This window comes from Bubalus bubalis, chromosome 12 (genome assembly GCF_019923935.1).
Source record: "Bubalus bubalis isolate 160015118507 breed Murrah chromosome 12, NDDB_SH_1, whole genome shotgun sequence".
NCBI lineage: Eukaryota > Metazoa > Chordata > Mammalia > Artiodactyla > Bovidae > Bubalus > Bubalus bubalis.
Genome location: NC_059168.1, coordinates 93,595,455 through 93,621,613, shown reverse-complemented (window position 1 = coordinate 93,621,613; position 26,159 = coordinate 93,595,455). Strand labels below are relative to the sequence as shown.

Here is a 26,159-nt window from a genome sequence, read left to right as displayed (position 1 = left end):
AGACTCTGTGAAATTACATATTAACCTCTAGGTTTGTGACCAATAGCTAAACAAATAATTTCTGTACAACAGTAAAGATAACCCAAAGGTTACCTACAGTACATTAAACAGTTTTGTTTCTATCCCACCAATCTTGTTCTAATTTTTTTTCCCTAAGAAAAGACTATATAAATTCAAGTTCCTTAAATACTTGGAAGCAGTTTTACCATCTTACTGGTTCCCTCATTACTTAATGAATTAAATTAAAATCTATGACATATGTTCATTCTAAATTTGCAATTATGATTTTTAACTTTCATATATTCTGCTTTTGATAGGTCAAAGAATTTACTTTTGATTTTGCTTAAATTATTCTCTAAAACATTAGTAAATTGCTTTCTAAAATAGTTCAAAGATCAACATAACTTATAACCTTAAAAATCTTTTTCCCCAGAAACTATATAAACGTTAACAACCCCTGCACTTCACCTTGAACTCCCCTTTGAGTAATAGTGACCAGAGCAATCCTGTCCATTTTAAGTCAGATAAATATGGAGTCAAGATGATTTGTTAAATACAAAAGAAAAATCTACTTTTACAAAAGAGAAACCTAGTAGTACCATCTTAACCAAGTTATCATACATCTCAGGAATAGTTCAATAACCTGTGGGTCCTGATCTAGCAGTTCAAGAGTACAGAAATCATTTCTTATCTTGAGAGGTACAGCGAAATACTGCATATGGGTGAGTATGCCCATGAAAACATACACACAGGCTTCCCAGGAAGCACAATGGTAAAGAATCTGTCTGCCAGTGCAATAGACTTGGGTTTGCTCCCTGGGTTGGGAAGATTCCCTGGAGTAGGAAATTGCAACCCACTCCAGTATTCTTGGTTGGAAAATTACATGGACAGAGGAACCTAGTAGGCCACAGTCCCTGGGGTCACAAAGAGTCAGATGTGATTGAATGTGTGCACACATGCGCACGCACACACACACACAGCAAGTACATACACAGATAGAAGCCTGGGTTACCAACATGGATGGTTATACTAATTACTTGTCTATGAACATTGGACACATCACTTAGGCTTTCAGACATTAGCTTCTTCATTTATAAAATAATAACTTTATAAAACATTTTAAGACCCCTACAGTGTCTTTCAGATCAGATCAGATTATATCAGTTGCTCAATCGTGTCCGACTCTTTATGACTCCATGAATCGCAGCACGCCAGGCCTCCCTGTCCATCACCAACTCCCGGAGTTCACTCAGACTCACGTCCATCGAGTCAGTGATGCCATCCAGCCATCTCATCCTCTGTCGTCCCCTTCTCCTCCTGCCCCCAATCCCTCCCAGCATCAGAGTCTTTTCCAATGAGTCAACTCTTCGCATGAGGTGGTCAAAGTACTGGAGTTTGAGCTTTAGCATCATTCCTTCCAAAGAAATCCCAGGGATGATCTCCTTCAGAATGGACTGGTTGGATCTCCTTGCAGTGCAAGGGACTCTCAAGAGTCTTCTCCAACACCACAGTTCAAAAGCATCAATTCTTCAGCGCTCAGCCTTCTTCACGGTCCAACTCTCACATCCATACATGGCCACAGGAAAAACCATAGCGTTGACTAAACAAACCTTTGTTGGAAAAGTAATGTCTCTGCTTTTCCATATGCTGTCTAGGTTGGTCATAACTTTCCTTCCAAGGAGTAAGCGTCTTTTAATTTCATGGCTGCAGTCACCATCTGCAGTGATTTTGCAGCCCCCAAAAATAAAGTCTGACACTGTTTCCACTGTTTCCCCATCTATTTCCCATGAAGTGATGGGACTGGATGACATGATCTTCGTTTTCTGAATGTTGAGCTTTAAGCCAACTTTTTCACTCTCCACTTGCACCTTCATCAAGAGGCTTTTTAGTTCCTCTTCACTTTCTGCTATAAGGCTGGAGTCATCTGCATATCTGAGGTTATTGATATTTCTCCCGGCAATCTTGATTCCATCTTGTGTTTCTTCCAGTCCAGCGTTTCTCATGATGTACTCTGCATATAAGTTAAATAAGCAGGGTGACAATATACAGCCTTGACGAACTCCTTTTCCTATCTGGAACCAGTCTGTTGTCCCATGTTCAGTTCTAACTGTTGCTTCCTGACCTGCATACAAATTTCTCAAGAGGCAGATCAGGTGGTCTCTTTCAGAATTTTCCACAGTTTATTGTGATCCACACAGTCAAAGGCTTTGGCATAGTCAATAAAGCAGAAATAGATGCTTTTCTGGAACTCTCTTGCTCTTTTCATGATCCAGTGGATGTTGGCAATTTGATCCCTGGTTCCTCTGCCTTTTCTAAAACCAGCTTGAACATCAGGAAGTTCATGGTTCCCATATTGCTGAAGCCTGGCTTGGAGAATTTTGAGCATTACTTTGCTAGCGTGCGAGATGAGTGCAATTGTGTGGCAGTTTGAGCATTCCTTGGCATTGCCTTTCTTTGGGATTGGAATGAAAACTGACCTTTTCCAGTCCTGTGGCCACTGCTGAGTTTTCCAAATTTGCTGGCATATTGAGTGCAGCACTTTCACAGCATCATCTTTCAGGATTTGGAATAGCTCCACTGGAATTCCATCACCTCCACTAGCTTTGTTCGTAGTGATGCTTTCCAAGGCCCACTTGACTTCACATTCCAGGATGTCTGGCTCTACGTCAGTGATCACACCATCGTGATTATCTGGGTCATGAAGATCTTTTTTGTACAGTTCTTCTGTGTATTCTTGCCATCTCTTCTTAATATCTTCTGCTTCTGTTAGGTCCATACCATTTCTGTCCTTTATCGAGCCCATCTTTGCATGAAATGTTCCTTTGGTATCTCTGATTTTCTTGAAGAGATCCCTAGTCTTTCCCATTCTGTTGTTTTCCTCTATTTCTTTGCCTTGATCGCTGAAGAAGGCTTTCTTATCTCTTCTTGCTATTCTTTGGAACTCTGCATTCAGATGTTTATATCTTTCAGTCTTAGGCAATGCAAATTCTGTAATTCTATAATTTTAAGAATTTAAGAATGATTAGTTGGTCTTTTATTCACCTTATGTTACTGTTGGAAAATCTAGTCTTTGGACCATTTCTTCCTCTTTCTTTCCTCACTAATTTTAAAAGTTTCTTCTCTAATATGATGCCATCTTAATATAGGAATTCCCACATTTGGGAAGGGTTCCAGGCTAAAAAGGAGCTACTGAGTCACCAGATAATTTTAGGGAAAGGAAAAAGAATAAATTTTTAAACATGCATTTTTAATAACGTTTCTATAATTGTTTTTCCAAGCTGTTTAGTTGCTAAGATGTGTTAGACTCTTTTGCGACCCCATGGACTGTAGGTCTCCAGGCTCCTCTGTCCATGGAATTTTCCAGGCAAGAATACTGGAGTGGGTTGCCATTTCCTTCTCCATGTTTTCCCATACTTATGGCAAAAAACAGAAACTATATATTGAATATTTAAGAAATTTTGTCTGTAGCAGTGTTTCCTTTTCTGTCTAGTGAAAACTGCAAAGAGGTTAAAATTTCAAATTATGTTTAATTTGACTTAAATCCCCAAAATTCTCTTATAGAAAGAAAGACAAGAGAAGTACATTTCTATGGGAAGAACCCTGGCTAACAGTCTTAGAAGGCTTATGGTATAAATCTTGTTCACACGACATCCCATAAAATCTATTTTCCATCTTTGGATCTATAAAATATAAACACTATCCTCACTATGGAATATGGATCACTATGGAAATTGGTCCAGAATGTGGTCCACTGGAGAAGGGAATGGCAAACCACTTAGTATTCTTGCCTTCAGAACCCCATGAACAGTATGAAAAGGCAAAATGATAGGATACTGAAAGAGAAACTCCCCAGGTCAGTAGGTGCCTAATATGCTACTGGAGATCAGTGGAGAAATAACTCCAGAAAGAATGAAGGGATGGAGCCAAAGCAAAATGAATACCCAGCTGTGGATGTGACTGGTGATAGAAGCAAGGTCCGATGCTATAAAGAACAATATTGCATAGGAACCTGGAATGTCAGGTCCATGAATCAAGGCAGATTGGAAGTGGTCAAACAAGAGATGGCAAGAGTGAATGTTGACATTCTAGGAATCAGTGAACTGAAATGGACTGGAATGGGTGAATTTAACTCAGATGACCATTATATCTACTACTGCGGGCAGGAATCCCTCAGAAGAAATGGAGTAGCCATCATGGTCAACAAGAGAGTCCGAAATGCAGTACTTGGATGCAATCTCAAAAACGACTGAATGATCTCTGTTCGTTTCCAAGGCAAACCATTCACTATCACAGTAATCCAAGTCTATGCCCCAACCAGTAACACTGAAGAAGCTGAAGTTGAATGGTTCTATGAAGACCTACAAGACCTTTTAGAACTAACACCCCAAAAAGATGTCCTTTTCTTTATAGGGGACTGGAATGCAAAAGTAGGAAGTCAAGAAACACCTGAAGTAACAGTCAAATTTGGCCTTGGAATACGCAATGAAGCAGGGCAAAGACTAATAGAGTTTTGCCAAGAAAATGCACTGATCATAACAAACACCCTCTTCCAACAACACAAGAGAAGACTCTATACATGGACATCACCAGATGGTCAACACCGAAATCAGATTGATTATATTCTTTGCAGCCAAAGATGGAGAAGCTCTATACAGTCAGCAAAAACAAGACCAGGAGCTGACTGTGGCTCAGACCATGAACTCCTTATTGCCAAATTCAGACTGAAATTGAAGAAAGTAGAGAAAACACTAGACCATTCAGGTATGACCTAAATCAAATCCCTTATGATTATACAGTGGAAGTGAGAAATAGATTTTAGGGCCTACATCTGATAGATAGAGTGCCTGATGAACTATGGAATGAGGTTCGTGACGTTGTACAGGAGACAGGGATCAAGACCATCCCCATGGAAAACAAAGGCAAAAAAGCAAAATGGCTGTCTGAGGAGGCCTTACAAATAGCTGTGAAAAGGAGAGAAGCGAAAAGCAAAGGAGAAAAGGAAAGATATAAACATCTGAATGCAGAGTTCCAAAGAATAGCAAGAAGAGATAAGAAAGCCTTCTTCAGTGATCAATACACAGAAAGAGGAAAACAACAGAATGGGAAAGACTAAAGATCTCTTCAAGAAAATCAGAGATACCAAAGGAACATTTCATGCAAAGATGGGCTCAATAAAGGACAGAAATGGTATGGACCTAACAGAAGCAGAAGATATTAAGAAGAGATGGCAAGAATACACAGAAGAACTGTACAAAAAAGATCTTCACGACCCAGATAATCACGATGGTGTGATCACTGACCTAGAGCCAGACATCCTGGAATGTGAAGTCAAGCGGGCCTTGGAAAGCATCACTACGAACAAAGCTAGTGGAGGTGATGGAATTCCAGTGGAGCTATTCCAAATCCTGAAAGATGATGCTGTGAAAGTGCTGCACTCAATATGCCAGCAAATTTGGAAAACTCAGCAGTGGCCACAGGACTGGAAAAGGTCAGTTTTCATTCCAATCCCAAAGAAAGGCAATGCCAAGGAATGCTCAAACTACCGCACAATTGCACTCATCTCGCACGCTAGTAAAGTAATGCTCAAAATTCTCCAAGCCAGGCTTCAGCAATATGGGAACCATGAACTTCCTGATGTTCAAGCTGGTTTTAGAAAAGGCAGAGGAACCAGAGATCAAATTGCCAACATCCGCTGGATCATGGAAAGAGCAAGAGAGTTCCAGAAAAGCATCTATTTCTGCTTTATTGACTATGCCAAAGCCTTTGACTGTGTGGATCACAATAAACTGTGGAAAATTCTGAAAGAGACCACCTGATCTGCCTCTTGAGAAATCTGTATGCAGGTCAGGAAGCAACAGTTAGAACTGGACATGGAACAACAGACTGGTTCCCTAAAGGAAAAGGAGTACGTCAGGGCTGTATATTGTCACCCTGCTTATTTAACTTATATGCAGAGTACATCATGAGAAACGCTGGACTGGAAGAAACACAAGATGGAATCAAGATTGCCGGGAGAAATATCAATAACCTCAGATATGCAGATGACACCAGCCTTAGAGCAGAAAGTGAAGAGGAACTAAAAAGCCTCTTGATGAAGGTGCAAGTGGAGAGTGAAAAAGTTGGCTTAAAGCTCAACATTCAGAAAACGAAGATCATGTCATCCGGTCCCATCACTTCATGGGAAATAGATGGGGAAACAGTGGAAACAGTGTCAGACTTTATTTTTGGGGGCTGCAAAATCACTGCAGATGGTGACTGCAGCCATGAAATTAAAAGACGCTTACTCCTTGGAAGGAAAGTTATGACCAACCTAGACAGCATATGGAAAAGCAGAGACATTACTTTTCCAACAAAGGTTCGTCTACCAAGGCTATGGTTTTTCCTGTGGCCATGTACGGATGTGAGAGTTGGGACTGTGAAGAAGGCTGAGCGCCGAAGAATTGATGCTTTTGAACTGTGGTGTTGGAGAAGACTCTTTAGAATCTCTTGGACTGCAAGGAGATCCAACCAGTCCATTCTGAAGGACATCAGCCCTGGGATTTCTTTGGAAGGAATGATGCTAAAGCTCAAACTCCAGTACTTTGGCTACCTCATGCGAAGAGCTGACTCATTGGAAAAGACTCTGATGCTGGGAGGGATTGGAAGGGGACGACAGAGGATGAGATGGCTGGATGGCATCACTGACTCAATGGACGTGAGTCTCAGTGAACTGTGGGAGTTGGTGATGGACAGGGAGGCCAGGCGTACTGCGGTTCATGGGGTCGCAAAGAGCTGGACACGACTGAGCGACTGATCTTATCTGATGGAAATTACGAAACAGAAAATGTAGCTAGTCCAATGACTGCCACAAGAGGGCCTCAGTTAGTGGCAGCTGCTATGAATTTTTGAAGCCAAGAATGTAAAAGCGGAAATTAACAACTTAGATTATTTTAGAATGAATGAGAATTAAGAGTGTCCTAAGTGCGCTAAGACAGGAAAAAAACTGTTCAAATTCTTCATACTCTCTCTCTTCTCCCTTCAACTGACTACCCCTGACACCTACCCCCAAGACATCCAAATAAGGAGAAAAATGAGAGATTATTCTTAGGAATTCCCTGCTCTCCTCCCATCTTCCACATATAAACTTCAACTTTTTGCAAAGAAAATATTGACAACTCAGCCTATGTTTAGCTTGTAACTTTAGCAATGAGTCTAGAATAGTCTATCAGGCTAAGTCTTAGGCATACATTATATTTTTGGCTAGCATTTGTTAGCCTCATTAGATATATTATTCTAGATCAAACCACAGAAAAAATATTCCTGTAAACTTATGCAATCTTTGAATCAAAAGTTGTATAATATAAGTCCTCAAGGTAAAGCAAGATCAGGGTAATCTTATTTATATTCACTAAGATAAAATAAACAGAATCCTGTTTAAGGAGAAATTTTTTATATACAAATTTATACTAAAAAATATACAATTAATTTGCTGGCAAATGCTTACTCTAGAAACTACTAAGAATCATTTCTACCCACTCTTTAAACTTGTAAAATAATGCTTGCAAATTGGTTTTCTTTCTGAAGCATTCTTTCCCTGAAGCTAACCACTAAATAATCAAAAATGCTATTCTGATTGCATGACTTAAGTGTTTTTTTCTGTCCCACTGGTATCCCTCCCCATAATAATAGCTAAAATGCATGAAGAACATGTATGTGCCAGAAACTCTTCCAAGTACGTTATATAGTTTCTTATCTACTGTCACAATAACACTCTCAGGAAGATTCTATCACTGCCATTTCAAAGCTGAGTAAACTGAGGCTTGAGAGTTGAAGGAGCTTGCTCAAAGTCCTAAAGCTAGTCAATAGTAAGATCCATGTACTGTGACTCAAAAGCCAAGTTCTAGATGATAATCCTATAATCCTTTGCTCCTGTCACAGTGAAGATCTGGGACCGAGGTTTACTTTGTCTCTTAAGATAACGCTGAAAAGAAATTCCTGTTCTGCTTGTTACCTTTTTCTAACTATAACTAAAAGGCCTAACTTGGACACACTGGAACTAAAATACTTACTGCTACAGAAAAGTATATTTGGGTAAATCCACATATAATATTATAATCTCGTATAATGGAATTTCAATGTTACATGAAATAAAATTCATAAATTTTTTGGAGAACTATGTTCAAGATGTTTGGGGTAAATCAGTGAAGAGATTAGAAATATTGCATTAGGAGGTTTCTAACACTAAAAACACTTAATAAACCAAAAAAGAGTATACTTTGCAGTATATTAGAAGCTAACACCCTTGTATGTAAAAAAAATTAAAAAAAAATTTTTATCAACAGAGAGGGAATTGGCAGTACCAGTGGATAACTGGGCAAACTGCAGTGTTAAATGGGGGTGGTGAGGAGTTGCTAAGAAATCTAACCAAAGACCTGAAGAAGACCTGAGGACTTGAAGGAGGTGAATAATAGCCAGTGGAATCCAGGGAGGAGCATCTGAAGTAAAAGGAACAGTTAATAGCAAAGGCCCTAAGAGCATGGTTAGAGCAGAGGAAGCAAGCAAGAAGTAAGAGGAGTTAGTTTACAATAGGCAGCAGATCAGATAGGGTCATATAACCCACTACATAGATTCAGAATTTTATGGAGTAAAACAGGATTAGAGAATTTGAGCAGAAGAATGATGCAATTTGACACTAGGCTGCTATATTAAGAATATAATGTATCAAAAGGTCACAAAAATAGAAATAGAGAGATGAGTGAAAAAGACATTCCAATAATCCAAGTAAAAACAATGATTCGGATGAAGTTAACGTAATCTAGGTGGTAAGAAATGGTCAGCTTTTAGGTATGCTTTAAAAATAGACAGAATTTCTTGACAGACAGGATATGGTGTATGAAAAAATAAGAGAGTAAAATTCTTGGTCTAAGTAACTACTAGGACAAGATGCCCATAAACTGAGATGGTAAAGACAGGTAAGCAGAGTATTTTATGGGTGAGGGATGAAATAATGACATCTTTTTTGGACATGGTAAATTTGAGATATTCTGAAGGCTAAGTCAAAGAGTGGTATTTAAGGAGGAGGAAGTAATTATCTGTATTAAATGCTCCTGACATATTAAGTAAGATGAAAACTCAGACTGACCACTGGATTCAGCAATTCAGGTCACCATGAACTCGATTACTTTCAAGGAGTTTTGACAAACGAAAAGCAAAGAAAGGAGCAGTAAGTTGCGGAGCAACTGGGGTCCCAAAAACAGGCTAAAAGAAGGGAACAGAAATTTTATCTGCTGCTCACCACAGGAATGACCGAGTATAGAGTTTGACCGGATTAACTTTTTTTTTTTTTTAAGTTCAATACTCAGAAGACCATAACATAGTCTCTATAGTTTAAGCATTTAAAGTGTCTAATATATAATCCCAAAATACTAGACAAAGAAACATGAAAATATGTCTCTCCAGACTCAGATTTAGCAGCCCAAGATTTTTAAAGTAATTAAAGTTATGCTCAAGAATATAAAAGAAGATTTGCTTAAAATAAAGATCAAGGAGGTAATCACATAAAAAACAGAAACCATTAAACCATAGGGACATTCCCAGAAAAAAAAACAAGATCTGAAATTTTAAAAAAACTCATTGAATAAGGTTACCAACAAATTGGAAATGATAAAACAAAGTGTCAAGTGAACTTTAAGTTAGGTCAACAGAAAGTATCCTATCTAACAACAAACAAAAATATTTGGAAAAATAAAGAATCTCAGAGGTCTGTGGGATAACAAAAGGTAAAAAATACGTATGATTGGAATCCCTTAAGGAGAGAGAAGAGAGATGTGGCAGAGAAAAAATTTGGAAGAAATAATGGGTCAGATTTTCCCGAAAAAATGGTAAAAGAAAAGAAAATAAATAAATAAATTTAAAAATTCACGAAGCCCAGCAAACCTGAAGACAAACAGAAAGAAAAACCACACCTAGGCACATCATAGTTAAAGGTCTAAAAACCCAAGATACAAAATAATATCAAAAGCAGCCAGAGAAAATGACCCATTACAAGTATAAATGCATGCTGACTTCTCTTCAAAAACAGTGAGAACCACAAGACTGTGAGATGACATCTATAAGTGCTGAAAGTAAAAAACTGAACCCTATATCCAGAGAAAATATCCTACTGGAATAAAACTGAAATAAAGACTTTTAGATAAAGAAATCTGACAGTTCACTAAAAGAAATTCTAGAAGAAGCTGCTCAGGTTTAAGGCAAATGAGACCAGAAAGAAACCTGGCTCTTTAGGAAGAAATGAAAAGCAGAAAACAAAAAACAGGTGGGTAAATATGAAAGACAACTTTCCTCTTTAATATATTTAAAATACACATGATCATTTAAAGATCTAACTAAAAGCTTGTATTAATGATAAATCAGCCTCAGAAGTGACTTCTCTCATTTCCCCCTCTATATTTATAGAAAGGTATAGTACCTGTTTTAGTTTCAAAAAGAAATTTTCAGTAGTACTACGTTTGCTGAAGGGCCAGAATAATCTTTCATTAGGTGAGCAAACTCGGACTTTTGTCTCTAGAAGAAAGCGAACAGGCTCCTGTACTTCTGTTATTACCAAATCAACAGCTGTGGTCATAAACAGCACTTTATCTAGGGAGAGAGAAGGGAGAAGCAAATTTAAGTGGAAATATATTTGCTCACATAATTAAATTACAAGTTTTAAATGACATTCAGAAAGAGTATCAACAGCTTGAAAAAAGTTTATGCATAGCATATCTGAAAAACTGCACAGGAAATTAGTCACAGTGGTACCCTTTAGGGTGGGACACTAGAACTGTGGCAGACTTTTATTTTTCTTATATATCCTTTGAATTTGAAATGATATATAAATATATTATCGCTCCACAAAAAAGTCATACTTAGAAGCCTGTAAATAGAAAAGGAAGCATATAAATAGAAAAGGAAGCAGGAAAAGAAAAATTGAAGAAAGGAGAGGGAGGAAAAAATACTTTGTTTACAGGTTAAAGTTAATAATAAATTCAAAGAACTATTCAAATTCCTTGGTTTCATCAGAATTAGATAAACACTAAATATTTCTCAAATAAGTAGAACTAAGATTTGGGTATCCTCTTGGGACTAAAATTTCTGTTCATGATGTCACCAATCTGCACCACCTTTAGGAGTTTCTTCATTTACAACTTGAAAATGTGGGGATTTTGGATTCCAGCTCCCAGTAATAACATAGGACTTTCCATCTGAACTTTTGCCCATAGATTCCTAAAGAAAAGAATAACAACATTAATGCCAAAAAAATAACAGCTAATCCTCATTCTGTTGCCTTAAAAAAAAGTTGTAAAAATATAAGACTATAAAATACGATTTTTTATATATATATATATACACACACACACACACACACGAAAAGTCAAGAGTATATATATGGATTACAGCTAAAAATATGCCAATTATTTATGCAACTGCTCCCGAAGTTATATATAAAGTGAATGCTTACAAATCATATCAAACTGTACAGACATCAGGAAAATTTACTACCTACACCTATGTTGAATTCTTCTGTCAAGTGAACAATTACTACATAAATTTGTTATTAAAATAAAGATTTTCATTTAATAGCAATCGTATATACACTGCATACTTTTCTAAAGCTCATAACAGTCTGTAAACAACTCTCTGACAAAATGTCTTTGACTCCAACACCAACCCTACACTATTGCAGTCAAGAAACTGAGACTAAGTAGGTATAAGATCAGACTGGTAAACAGCAAGGAGGAAATACCCTTATCTTTGCTTAATGCTTCATAAATGTGTTTTAACATTAGATTTGGTGTAACAACCTTTATAGAGGAGATAGCATACAAACTTAAAAAAAAAAAAGCTATCCTTACCAAATCTAACAAGTGCATGTCACTATTTCGTACATCTTTCCCTGGGCTAAGGAGAAGACCAAAACATCTGCAAAAAAAGAACCAATATAAATTTGGGAAAAAGACTACAGCAAAGATGTTAAAGTTAGATCACTGAAAAAAATTCTGACAGAAAAAAGGACATACTGAAATTATCAATAAATTAGCATTATCAAAATCTATTTCTTAAATTGAGATCAACAAATTTTATGTTTGCCTTTTATTATCACATACTTGAAGTCAACATACGAGCTGAAGATATAGAGATACTTCAAAATAAATGAAATATACACTTTAATAACCAAAAGAATTCCCCAGGGAGCAAAACAGTTTTCAAATACACTTTTGAATACAGTATATGACTGTTTCAGTATATTGACAAGAAATAAAATTAATACTGAAGCCAACCTTACTAAAAACATTTACCTTTCAATGGCAAGTTCTTTATTAGTTGTTTGTTGCACATAGATGACAATCTTCTTATCAATTCCTTGTCGGAGTTTAAAGCACTGTCTGTCTTTATCTTTAGGAACTGCACTGTAGGACAACATGTTTCATCAATTTTGGAAAGCATTTCCTTGTAATATACACCAGAAAAACTTTTGTTATGATTTGAAAATCAGGCACTAAAAAGAATCACAGATTTAATTCTTTTCTATGCTTGATAGTCAAATAACAGATATTATCATCTGCCCCCTGATGTGAAAAGATCTTTACTGTATGTAAACCACTAAACCATTTTATAAACCATTCATAAGAGCTACAAAACCACTTGTGTCACCTGAAATGTAACTTTAGTTTTTTTCTTTTTTGTTGCTGTGAAAATTGAGTTCAGCTAAGTCGCTCAGTCGTGTCCGACTATTTGCGACCCCATGAATCACAGCACGCCAGGCCTTTCTGTCCATCACCAACTCCCAAAGTTCACTCAGACTCACGTCCATCGAGTCAGTGATGCCATCCAGCCATCTCCTCCCTGTCATTCCCTACTCCTCCTGCCCTGAATCCCTTCCAGCATCAGAGTCTTTTCCAATGAGACAAATCTTTGTATGAGGTGACCGAAGTATTGGAATTTCAGCTTTAGCATCAGTCCTTCCAAAGAACACCCAGAACTGATCTCCTTTAAAATGGACTGGTTGGATCTCCTTGCAGTCCAAGGGACTCTCAAGAGTCTTCTCCAACACCACAGATCAAAAGCATCAATTCTTCTGCTCTCAGCTTTCTTCACAGTCCAACTCTCACATCCATCCATGATCACTGGAAAAACCATAGCCTTGACTAGACGGACCTTTGTTGGCAAAGTAATGTCTCTGTTTTCGAATACGCTGTCTAGATTGGTCATAACTTTCCTTCCAAGGAGTAAGCGTTTTTTAATTTCATGGCTGCAGTCACCATCTGTGGTGATTTTGGAGCCCAAAAAATCAAGTCTGACACTGTTTCCCCATCTATTTCCCATGAAGTGATGGGACCGGATGCCATGATCTTCGTTTTCTGAATGTTGAGCTTTAAGCCAACTTTTTCCCCTCTCCTCTTTCTCTTTCATCAAGAGGCTTTTTAGTTCATCTTCACTTTCTGCCATAAGGGTGGTGTCATCTGCATATCTGAGGTTATTGATATTTCTCCCGGCAATCTTGATTCCAGCTTGTGCTTCTTCCAGCCCAGCATTTCTCATGATGTACTCTGCATATAAGTTAAATAAACAGGGTGACAACATACAGCCTTGACGTACTCCTTTGCCTATTTGGAACCAGTCTGTTGTTCCATGTCCAGTTCTAATTGTTGCTTCCTGACCTGCACACAAATTTCTCAAGAGGCAGATCAGGTGGACTGGTATTCCCATCTCTTTCACAATTTTCCACAGTTTATTGTGATCCACACAGTCAAAGGCTTTGGCATAGTCAATAAAGCAGAAATAGTTGTTTTTCTGGAACTCTCTTGCTTTTTCCATGATCCAGTGGATGTTGGCAATTTGATCTCTGGTTCCTCTGCCTTTTCTAAAACCAGCTTGAACATCAGGAAGTTCACGGTTCATGTATTGCTGAAGCCTGGCTTGGAGAATTTTGAGCATTACTTTACTAGCGTGTGAGATCAATGCAATTGTGCGGTAGTTTGAGCATTCCTTGGCATTGCCTTTCTTTGGGATTGGAATGAAAACTGACCTTTTCCAGTCCTGTGGCCACTGCTGAGTTTTCCAAATTTGCTGGCTATAGTGCAGCACTTTCACAGCATCATCGTTCAGGATTTGAAATAGCTCAACTGGAATTCCATGATCTCCGCTAGCTTTGTTCATAGTGATGCTTCCTAAGGCCCACTTGACTTCACATTCCAGGATGTCTGGCTCTAGGTGAGTGATCATACCATCATGATTATCTGGGTCGTGAATATCTATTCTATGGTAAAATCATAATTTATCTTGTGCTTTGGCTAACTATATACACATATATTTTTTAAATAGGTCATATGGGTATACCACTTTTTAAAATAAGTCATATGGGTACACCACTGTATTTGGCTTTAGGTATAACTGGCATACAACATATTAGTTTCAGGTTTACAACATAATGATTTTATATTTGCATTTATTGTGAAATGCATAGTATTTTAACCATTCTATTACAGTCAACATTTAATTTCCACTTTTTAATTTTGCTAATATTGTGTTAAGAGGAACATTCATGCTAGTAACTCTCTAGGCATCTCAATGACTACTACAGAATCACTGGAAGAAAGGAACTGGGTTTGAAAAATTCAAATTTGACAAAGGCATCCTTGTTAATAATTTCATCACTGTATTAGGTTCTACAACACTCTTTTCTATTACAAATTCAGGAAAACATGCAACAAAAAGATAACAGAGCCCTAACAAATGTGTAAAGAAATCTGACCATCCAGGGGTTTTCTGTACAGCATTTCCTTGATACACAGTTGAAAAGGGATATTTGTGATTGTTAACCTTTCTACCTCGAAAATGCCTAATCTCAGAAGGAAAAATTACCCTAGTGCTTCTCTTCTGAGATCTTAGAAACCTTTCCTATTTATAACTTGGAATTTATAAACAATCTTCGATCTTTATTTTTAATAAAGGAAAAAAGTTTAAACTCTTCTGTTTCTTAAAATGGAAAAAAATTATTACAAGGTTTATAGATTATCATTTCTACTTCCCAGTATAGGAATGCATACTGCAGAAAACACCATAATAATGTTGGTATGAAAATAGAAATATAAATAAGAAAGCATAAAGTACAATGGCTCATACTTTATTGTACAAATCAAGGTTGAAGCTGCATTGTATACTAAACTTGCCACCAGATGGCATGAGAATTCCAAAGTCTTTGAAGGGAGAGCAATGTTATCAGTTTCCCAAATGAAACAATCATTGTGCCTTTTAATTTAAAAGCAAAATATCAGAACCATTTATATTTTCATTTTATCTATTTTATGAGTAGTCATGAAAGAAAGAAAGTTCTACATGCAACTACTGATTGTGATACCAAGAAGCAACCGTTTTGTGATATGAGCTGTGGAGAAAAAAAAAGTCAGTCATCTTGCAACCATAATAAACTTAGAAAGGATTTTTAGACTCTAGCCACTTCATCTTATAAATAAGGAAACTAATGTCACGAAAGAGGAGAGTGAAAAAGTTGGCTTAAAGCTCAACATTAGAAAACTGTGATCATGGCATCTGGTCCCATCACTTCATGGGAAATAGGTGGGGAAACAGTGGAAACAGTGGCTGACTTGATTTTTTGGGGCTCCAAAATCACTGCAGATGGTGATTGCAGCCATGAAATTAAAAGATGCTTACTCCTTGGAAGGAAAGTTATATCCAACCTAGATAGCATATTGAAAAGCAGAAACATTACTTTGCCAACAAAGGTCCGTCTAGTCAAGGCTATGGTTTTTCCAGTGGTCATGTATGGATGTGCGAGTTGGACTGTGAAGAAAGCTGAACACCAAAGAATTGATGCTTTTGAACTGTGGTGCTGGAGAAGACTCTTGTGAGTCCCATGGATTGCAAGGAGATCCAACCAGTCCATCCTAAAGGAGATCAGTCCTGGGTATTCATCGGAAGTCACAGGAAGGACTGATGTTGCGGCTGAAACTCCAATACTTTGGCCACCTCATGCGAAGGGTTGACTCATTGGAAAAGACCCTGATGCTGGGAGGGATTGGGGGCAGGAGGAGAAGAGGACAACAGAGGATGAGATGGCTGGATGGCATCACCGACTTGATGGACATGAGTTTGGGTGAACTCCGGGAGCTGGTGAAGGACAGGGAGGCCTGGTGTGCTGCGATTCATGGAGTTGCAAGAAGTCAGACACGACTGAGCGACTGAACTGAACTGAATGTCACGAAATGTAAAGAAACTTGGAAAAGGTCACAGTGTAATGGTAGCAATAAGTAAACTAATCCTAAATTTTAATTTCTATTCCAGGGTTATTTTTACTATTTAAAAACCAGAACAAGTTATTTTGGACCCTATATGCAAGGTCACACTTCAGATACACACCATATTTCTCCCTTCCCATGTGCTCCATTAAATTTTAATGATAAATCTTGATTTCAATAGCTTTGAGATATTTAGATTATTAAAACAAATACACCAACCAACCAAAAAACAAAACAGAAAAAAACTCTAGCAAAACAAATCCAGCTATAGACCCAGGTGATGTAGCTCTATGTTTAATAAAAGCTGTCAGCCAGCTACTTTTAGTCTTACTAAAAGAACATGGTAACATATTTCCCTACATGAAATAATTTTTTTTATTAAAATTCTTTAAATCTTGCCTCGGCAATTTGCCTATTTATTTTCCTTTATCACTTACATTAAAAAAAAAAAAAAAAAAAAACTACCTATAAAAGCAATCATTATATATCATATAAAGGTTAGGTAATCTGACCTAGAATTTTCGTAAAAGCACAGATAGTTTAGCATGTTAATACAAACTCAAATAAAAAGAATAAAGTAAGATGCCCTACCTAAAATAACCTTTACCATCATCTTCTTTTATTTCTAGAGACACAGAGAAGGTAAAGATGTCACTGTCTGGAGTCTGAGGTGCAGCAGTTGCTGAAAGTGGGGTCTGCTTGGCAGAACGGCGGAAGGCAGTGGCAAAACTGTAAAGTATCCGGCTCACCTACAACCAGAAATGTTAGGAGGTGGGCTGTTATTAAAAAAGTAAAATACTTTTGTTAAGGCTGAAGGTGACCTACGTTGTTTGAGGGAGGTAGTTCACCTTTCCTTCACTCATTTCTTTAATAAATTATCAAATTTATTAGACCTATAAAGCAAACAACACTAAAAATGGCCAGAGTAGAGACTGTAAAAAAGGAATGACTGTGAACACTAGAAATCCAATTGAAAGATGATTTCCAAAATTGTTAGGAATTACTTGAATATATTTATTGTAATAAAGAATAATCCTCCAAGTTTAATTCTATAAGAATAGTTTGCAAATATGTCATTGCTAGAAGCAAGATGCCGATTTAATGCATTTAAACAGTGGCCAATTGGTCTCCTCTGACGCTCTTAGCAACAACAAGGTTCTGGCTAACCAAACTTTTATTCATATTTCAGGCCATCAAGCTGGAACAAATAAAACAGTAGCAGAGAATTTCATTTGGCTTATAAATGACCACAGAAAATACTATAATCATTTCAATGACTCAAGGGTGAAGATGAAGTTTCATCTGCAGACATTTCCCTCTTCAGTACTTACAGCTTCTTGTATTTCACACCGAAAGACATGTATTCTGAAGAGCTCTGCATTGTAATGACTTTCAGTGAAAGCAAAACAGTCACTCTCAGGAGTTCCATCATGCCCTCTGACACAGAAGAGGATTTTGTAGATAGGGTAGTTTGCTATTTCAGTGTTTGTCTGAGGATCTAAGAGTCTGTTCAGAAAAAATATACATAAAGAGATTAGAGCTACTGTGGACAATTTTCACTATGTTCATATTATGATTCAAGACTCATCTTTCTAGCAAAAAGATCATATAAATCATTTCTTGAGCCTGGCAGTCTACAGTCCAAAGGGTCACAAAGAGTTGGAAACGACTGAGCACACAGAAATCATATTAATCTTCAATCTTGATAAGTAAGTTATATGTGGGGTCTTAAAATAACTGATTACACAATTCCATAGTACTGAAAACTACATAATCCCCTATTTTAGAGAAGCAATCAGGAAAGCACAAATAATATTAATGTTTCTTAAATAGTAACTACATAAAAAATAATGGATAAATTAGGCTACCAAAATAGATCATTAAAGTTGTGCTTCTCAGTATCTCCTAACAGAATGACCTAAGCTGCTTTATTATTTTAAAAACTAAAATAATGATGTAGTTTTTCAGAGTGAAACATGTTCTTTTGCTTCATGGCAAATAAGGAAGAGAGACTTATAAAACATTAACACCGAAGGAAAAAAAACTTCATTAATAAAATCAAAAGGATGCCACTAACTGAAAATTAAATGGATATCATTCACTCAAAAATGTATTCATTCAACAAATATTTATGTGATACCTACACAACATCCCAGGCTCCATCCTGGGCCCTGACAATACAAAAAATTGAAATTATGAAGTTATGAAATTATGAAGTTTCAACACAGAATGGGCAGAGCCATCAGTGGGAAAGCCTAGGGGATAATGGAAATACCTAAGAAGGGGAACTAATTCAAATTCAAAGGCACTTTGATAAGGACTCTGAAAACATGAGGTAAGAGAGACTAATTTTCTCATGTCTTTATAGAATTAAAATATATTAGAACAAAGTATAACTTCAGTCAGGGGAATGACTATTGACTAAGAATCATATAAAAATGAGTTTTAGGGAATTCCCTGGCAGTTAGTGGTTAGGACTTAGTGCTTTCACTGAAGTTGCCCAAGTCACATCATGGCAAAATGAAAAAAAAAAAAAAGAAAGCTAAATAAATGTTACTAAGCTTCACATTAATAAATACAATTAAATTAATATTCATGAATCTTTGCAAAATAGTTCTTTAAACACTCAAGAGAAGAATTACATATGCAGATCATTGGAATATTAATTAACTTACTACTACTACTATCCATATGCAGCTACAACTCTACTACCATAAAAATCCAAAATGCTTGAGGGCAGAGAAACATATTCTCATACATTGCTCATAAATGTACAAGCTAGATCAGTATTTCTATATGGCCATTTGGCAATATATCAAAAACCATAAAAATGGGCAAATCTTTGACCCACCAGTGAATCTACTTCTAGGAACTAATCCTAAAGAAATTTAAAAATACATAAAAATTTAGCTCAAAAATACTACTTATAAGAAAACAACAGGTTAAGCACTTAAGTAAGTAAGTAAAAGTTGCTCAGTTGTGTCTGATTCTTTGCGACCCAAAGAACTAAACAGTCCATGGAATTCTCTAGGCCGGAATCCTGGAGTGGGTAGCCTTTCCCTTCTCCAGGGGATCTCCCCAACCCAGAGATCGAATCCAGGTCTCCTGCATTGCAGGCAGATTCTTTACCAGTTGAGCCACAAGGGAAGCCCAACTTACATGCCCCAATAATAAAAGTTTAATATTAGCTATTATTAGTAGCACTTTTATCATTAAAACAACTAAAATATGTAACATTAGACTGGTTATTTCTGAAAAGCCCATCATGTGCCATCATAAATTATAATAATTAAGCATATTTATTGATATGGAAAGATTCACAATACAACAAAAGCATGTTATATATTATGTAATTCCACTGATGGTAAAAATGCTGATTCTAAGGGTTGTATAATTATACTTGCATATATATGTAGGTATATACACATAGACAAATATACCTACAACCACACAAAAAGGGTCTTAATAAACCAAGATGTTAACTGTTATTTACCAATGGGAGAGTAGAATTAAGACCATTTCCTAACCTAAAATATGTCACAAACGAACTTATCTACAAAACAGAAGCATAGAGAATAAACTTGTGGTTGCTGGGGGTCAGGGGGGCGAGGGAGGGAAGGACTAGGAGTACGGGATTAGCAGACGTAAACCATCATATATAGGATAAACAACAAGGTACTAATGTATAGCACAGGAAACTATATTCAATGTCCTGTGATAAACCACAAAAAAGAAATTAAGAAAAAAAAGTCTATATGTGCATAACTGACTCACTCTGTTACATAGGAGAGATTGGCACAACATTGTAAATCAACTATACTTCAGTAAAAAAGTTAGAGTAGTTTTCTAAATTTTTGCTTATTTGTGTTGATTTTTCTGAAATAAGTACGCATTTTTTACAACAAAGCTAGTTTTGTATTTAGTTAGCTGATATAGACATCTGACTACGTTTAAACACTCTGACCTGTTTCAGTTAGTATAAACAATAGCCCTATCAAGAGACTTCTCTGAGCTTCAGTTTCCTCATCTTAAAAATTTAGGAACTACTGTCTAGTCGAGGCTATGGTTTTTCCAGTGGTCATGTATGGATGTGAGAGTTGGGACTATAAAGAAAGCTGAGAGCAGAAGAATTGATGCTTTTGAACTGTGGTGTTGCAGAAGACTCTTGAGAGTCCCTTGGGCTGCAAGGAGATCCAACCAGTCCATCCTAAAGGAGACCAGTCCTGGGTGTTCATTAGAAGGACTGATGTTGAAGCTGAAACTCCAATACTTCGGCCACCTCATGCGAAGAGCTGACTCATTTGAAAAGACCCTGATGCTGGGAAAGATTAAGGGCAGGAGGAGAAGGGGATGACAGAGGATGAGATGGTTGGATGGCATCACTGACTCAATGGACAAGGGTTTGGGTGGACTCCGGCAGTTGGTGATGGACAGGGAGGCCTGGCGTGCGGCGGTTCATGGGGTTGCAAAGAGTCGGACACGACTGAGTGACTGAACTGAACGCTGAAATAGTTAATATTTACCAACAGGTTTCTGTAATTTCCGAAGTCAGTATGAAATTTCATATTCAACTAATGTGTCAAGCTAGTATTTTTATTGGGGGGCACATGGAAAATATAAATTGTTAGGCAGACTCTTAGGTCAACATATTTCAATAATCCCCAAAACACTTAAATTTCTAGTGTTACAAAGAATTAGGGTGAGGAAGAGTATAAAAAACTGCTCAAACAAGTGACTATTTTTCATGAAAGGTCACAATCCTTGGAAGACATGAAAACTAAGTGCCAAAAGAATTAACCACTACATGAATAAAATAATTATGTATTTTGTTCACTCTTGCTTTGTTATAAAACTGTAGGTGAGAAATCTGATCAAATGTTACAAATATTTCTAGAAGACTGGTCTTACCTCACAGTTCCTTCAGATACATTCGGCACTGACAGGGTTACATCTAGTGAGATCTGACACTGGCCCCTTAAGATGGACATCATCCTCAAGGCTTCCACTTCACTCCTGGGAGCATTTACTGAGGCACAGCCTAAATAAGTTAGTTTGCTGAAAACTACACTGTCCTCATCTGCCACTGGTGTGAAAGGACTTGACCCTTCAGAATCTGAAAGAAACAATAAGGAAGTGATTATTTTCACTTTGATATTTTGTTAACATGAATATTAAGTAAAACTCTACAAGCTACGTTTATGTTCTAAAATTAAATTCGTCACTTTCCCAGAAGAAAATTAAAGTCAGAAATCTCACACCAGAACTTGTCACCAACACTAAAATTTTTAGGTATGGCTATAGTTTCAATCCTTAACCTAAATGGTGACCTGAGATTCAGATCTGATTTATCTCTTGTAATTTGTTTTGACTTTATAATTTACATTTAGGTCAGTAATACATTTAGTATTTTACCACCCTGAAAAATCCTCTTTCTTCTTATCTGTTCTATTATAATGATTTCTCTTATTCATCATCTTAGTTACTTTATCATGTTCTCTCAGTCCCCCGCCTTTCCTTTCCCAATAGACATTAACAGTTTTAATATTCTACTTTTCCTCAAAGAACCTTCATAATTGTCTTTTTCCTCCTTGTCTTTCAGCTCCCTTTTTTCAATTTGACAACTATTCCCACCAAGCAGGCCTAAGGCAAACATTTTCTTCACCAAGAATTATTTCTCTATTTCCCCAATCAGTCAGTTGCTCATTCGTGTCCGACTCTGTGATTCCATGGACTGCAGCACGCCAGGCTTCCCGGTCCATCACCAATTCCTGGAGCTTACTCACACTCATGTCCATCGAGTTGGTGATGCCATCCAACCATCTCATCCTGTTGTCCCCTTCTCCTCCTGCCAATATCCAATTTCCCCAATACCATACTCAAATTATTTTTTCCTGAAAAAAATCTTTAAACACTCTAACACTGCCTCACTGTTATATAACTGGTTTTTTTTCCTTTGCTATAAATGACATACATTTAGAGGTGACATATGTATAACTGATTCACTGTGCCTTCCACCTGAAACTAACACAACATTGTAAATCAACTACACACCAATAAAAAAAACTTTTTTAATGACATACATTTAAAGGGAAATCAGAATGGTACATGTATTTATTCCTCTCACGTCCCCCTCAATCTCGTATTGGAAGCTTCTAGATAATATAGATACGATTTTTGCTTCCTCTGCATCAAACCTAGTACAAAATGGACACTCAAATATTAAAAACAATAACCTTCCGTTATGCAAGCAATGCAGCAATCCTAACCTCCTTGTCCAGGTTTCACTGGCAGGCTCATCTCTGGTTTCTGGAGCCCTACTAATGACACAGGGTTAATGGTGGATGAAGCTGAGAGTTGATTAGAAAGAGGCCCATCTCCTTCGCCATCCAGCTGTGACCTTTCCACAAGCTCCTTGTCCCCTGGCTGGTCGTCCATTGGAGGATCCATCAGCACATCTGCTAGCTCTTTTTGCAGCTGCTGTTCACTTCCATTCCCTATAATCTAAGGGTCACAAATACATGTAATCAGCGAAGTGAGAGAAAGAGGCCAATACTGATTAAAATGGGTCCACATCTAGAGAAAATCATTAGCAATTCTTTTGACATATAGATATATTCTGAATGTTTTAAAAAAATAAAGCAAGATCTGCAATAAATAAGAGCTGCAGCTGCTCTCTTAATTCATACAAATAGTCATGAAAAAGTGTACAGTGAATTTGAGACTAATACCCAGAAATACATGTTATACTCTGTCAATTTTATTGAAAGTTTTCTACAGTGTTCTAAAATCACAACAACTAAAATTTTTAAAATTTTACTTGTCTGTTAAGAAATAAAGCTTATTAAGAGGAGAAGCTTCTCTTATCCTTAAGGAAAAGGGAAAATTTGTTTGCTTCCAAAAATTACCAGTGCAAACATATATATTAGGTAATAAACCATCACATGCACTTTACCATTGTTGCTATAAGGCAGTCTCTTAAGGGAGACTTCTCCGACATAAACAGTTCTTAAAGTTCTCAACACTTGAATAAAGCTGGGGAGACGTAAGTAGAAAATGACCCGAGGAACAGAGGCACTCCATTTCAATGTCAAGGATTTTTCTAGAGTCATGATGGTTTATTATTGTTGCTCAACAAGGAAGTAAACAAGTAAAAGATCAAAGGAAGACTACCCAATTCGAAGGAAAACCACAAGTGGCAAAACCCAGCATCATCATTAAATGCTTATTCAAGAAACACTAGAAAAATTAACAAGAGAATTAATGCAGGAAAAGGAAATCATGATGAAAAAAAGTACTGATTTAGGCAAGTTTCTAAAGACCAAAACCGGACAAAAATTTAAATGAGTGGGGCTATGAGATTGTTGAAGACAAAGAGGTCTTCACAGTAAAAGTGAAGACACAAGTTAGGAAGCAAAATTTCAATAGCAGCAGTGCTCTGGACTACCTACCAAGGATCCCAGTTCAAACATTTTTATAACTCTATAAAGTCAAGCCCCTTTCAATGTAAACTATGATTTAGTCTTTATTGCTACCTTTTCCCAACATGTCAGCTATTCTTCCCTCGGAAAAAAGGACTGGAGAGGTATTCAGTCTCTGGCTGCAATTTAAGAGTCTGTTTTTAACTTCCTTCTATATTCAGAATTACTGCTATTGGAACTACAATTCAGTCAAATAGTTTTAACTCTTTGCTATACCTAAAGGTCCGTCTAGTCAAGGCTATGGTTTTTCCAGTAGTCATGTATAGATGTGAGAGTTGGACTGTGAAGAAAGCTGAGCATCGACGAATTGATGCTTTTGAACTGTGGTGTTGGAGAACACTCTTGAGAGTCCCTTGGACTGCAAGGAGATCCAACCAGTCCATTCTGAAGGAGATCAGCCCTGGGATTTCTTTGGAAGGAATGATGCGAAAGCTGAAACTCCAGTATTTTGGCCACCTCATGTGAAGAGTTGACTCACTGGTAAAGACTCTGATGCTGGGAGGGATTAGGGGCAGGAGGAAAAGGGGGTGACAGAGAATGAGATGGCTGGATGGCATGACCGACTCAATGGACATGAGTCTGAGTGAACTCCGGGAGTTGGTGATGGACAGGGAGGCCTGGTATGTTGTGATTCATGGGGTCAAAAAGAGTCGGACACAACTGAGCAACTCAACTGAACTGAAACCTGATTCTACACATCACAAGTGCAATCAAATTCTTTTATTCAGAAGTCTGCTTTCAGAAGTTTCTTAAAGCACATAAAAAACAATCTAGTACTTAGTTTCAATTAATCTATTTTTTTCAGAACTAGGTAAGATATCCTGTATCACATGCAATAAATAAACGATAGCCGAACTGAACCTAAACTATTTTCCAAGGGGAAGGAGAAATAAGTAGGATAGCTAGAGCGTCCTATAACTGATGAAGATATTAGACTAAGTGTTTAAGCAATAGTAATTTTAACTGGGAAGGCTATCATTAAAGAGCAAGCTAAACTGAAGACATATTTCACATGCTATGAGGTACTGTTTTTTCTTTGATATATAGGATAAATAAACAAGTTTACTTTTAGATAGGCTACCTCCATTGTAATATACTCACAAAACATATCACAAAAAGAAACATGTTTATGTGTTTGTCTTTCGTGTTTATACATGTTTATCTTGTATTCTTCCCTTATTTATAAAGTCTACAAACGTAAGAACTGGCTTCTATTTCCTTAACACTTCCTTAAAGGATAGGAAAACTAATGCAGGACACAACAATGCTGATTTCTAAAAGCTGCTTAAAAATAGCAACCTAACTTATGCTGTGAATAATTAGTTCCAATATAGTACTCAACACTTACCATTTAGATCATTTGTGCACCTTCAATCCAATTTCAAACTTAACCATATGTGACATAATTTATTTAATAATACTTATCTCAATTAAGTCTTTTTTTTTTTTTTTAAAGACAGTAAATTAATCTCAATGTTTCCATATGGGAAACATTCAGCAATGCCTTTTAAGGTTCCCTAACTTTGGCACAATGGTGTGATCACTCACCTAGAGCCAGACATCCTAGAATGTGAAGTCAAGTGGGCCTTAGAAAGCATCACCATGAACAAAGCTAGTGGAGGTGATGGAATTCCAGTGGAGCTATTCCAAATCCTGAAAGATGATGCTGTGAAAGTGCTGCACTCAATATGCCAGCAAATTTGGAAAACTCAGCAGTGGCCACAGGACTGGAAACGGTCAGTTTTCATTCCAATCCCAAAGAAGGGCAATGCCAAAGAATGCTCAAACTACCGCACAATTGTACTCATCTCACACGCGAGTAAAGTAATGCTCAAAATTCTCCAAGCCAGACTTCAGCAATATGTCAACCATGAACTTCTAGATGTTCAAGCTGGTTTTAGAAAAGGCAGAGGAACCAGAGATCAAATTTCCAACATCCACTGGATCATGCAAAGAGCAAGAGAGTTCCAGAAAAGCATCTATTTCTGCTTTATTGACTATGCCAAAGCCTTTGACTGTGTGGATCACAATAAACTGTGGAAAATTCTGAAAGAGATGGGAATACCCGACCACCTGACCTGCCTCTTGAGAAACCTATATGCAGGTCAGGAAGCAACAGTTTCAGCTGGACGTGGAACAACAGACTGGTTCCCAATAGGAAAAGGAGTACGTCAAGGCTGTATATTGTCACCCTGCTTATTTAACTTATATGCAGAATGCATCATGAGAAACGCTGGGTTAGAAGCAGCACAAGCTGGAATCAAGATTGCTGGGAAAAATATCAATAACCTCAAATATGCAGATGACACCACCCTTATGGCAGAATGGGAAGAAGAACTAAAGAGCCTCTTGATGAAAGTAAAAGAGGACAGTGAAAAAGTTGGCTTAAAGCTTAACATTCAGA

General features: G+C 37.2%; 1 protein-coding gene across 7 annotated transcripts in view; it reads right to left on the bottom strand.

The window, feature by feature from the left end:
• The window catches only part of RABGAP1 (RAB GTPase activating protein 1), a 168,723-nt gene that overhangs the window by 100,294 nt on the left and 42,270 nt on the right, over positions 1–26,159 (bottom strand). For all 7 annotated transcript variants that reach the window (XM_025261634.3, XM_044926321.2, XM_044926319.2 and 4 more), the window contains 8 exons: positions 22,544–22,778; positions 21,186–21,390; positions 17,609–17,783; positions 16,869–17,026; positions 12,318–12,428; positions 11,874–11,940; positions 11,142–11,244; positions 10,448–10,617 (listed from right to left, as the gene is read on the bottom strand). In XM_025261634.3, the coding sequence (XP_025117419.1) occupies positions 10,448–10,617; positions 11,142–11,244; positions 11,874–11,940; positions 12,318–12,428; positions 16,869–17,026; positions 17,609–17,783; positions 21,186–21,390; positions 22,544–22,778 (1,224 nt within the window). The remainder of the gene's footprint in view (positions 1–10,447; positions 10,618–11,141; positions 11,245–11,873; positions 11,941–12,317; positions 12,429–16,868; positions 17,027–17,608; positions 17,784–21,185; positions 21,391–22,543; positions 22,779–26,159) is intronic.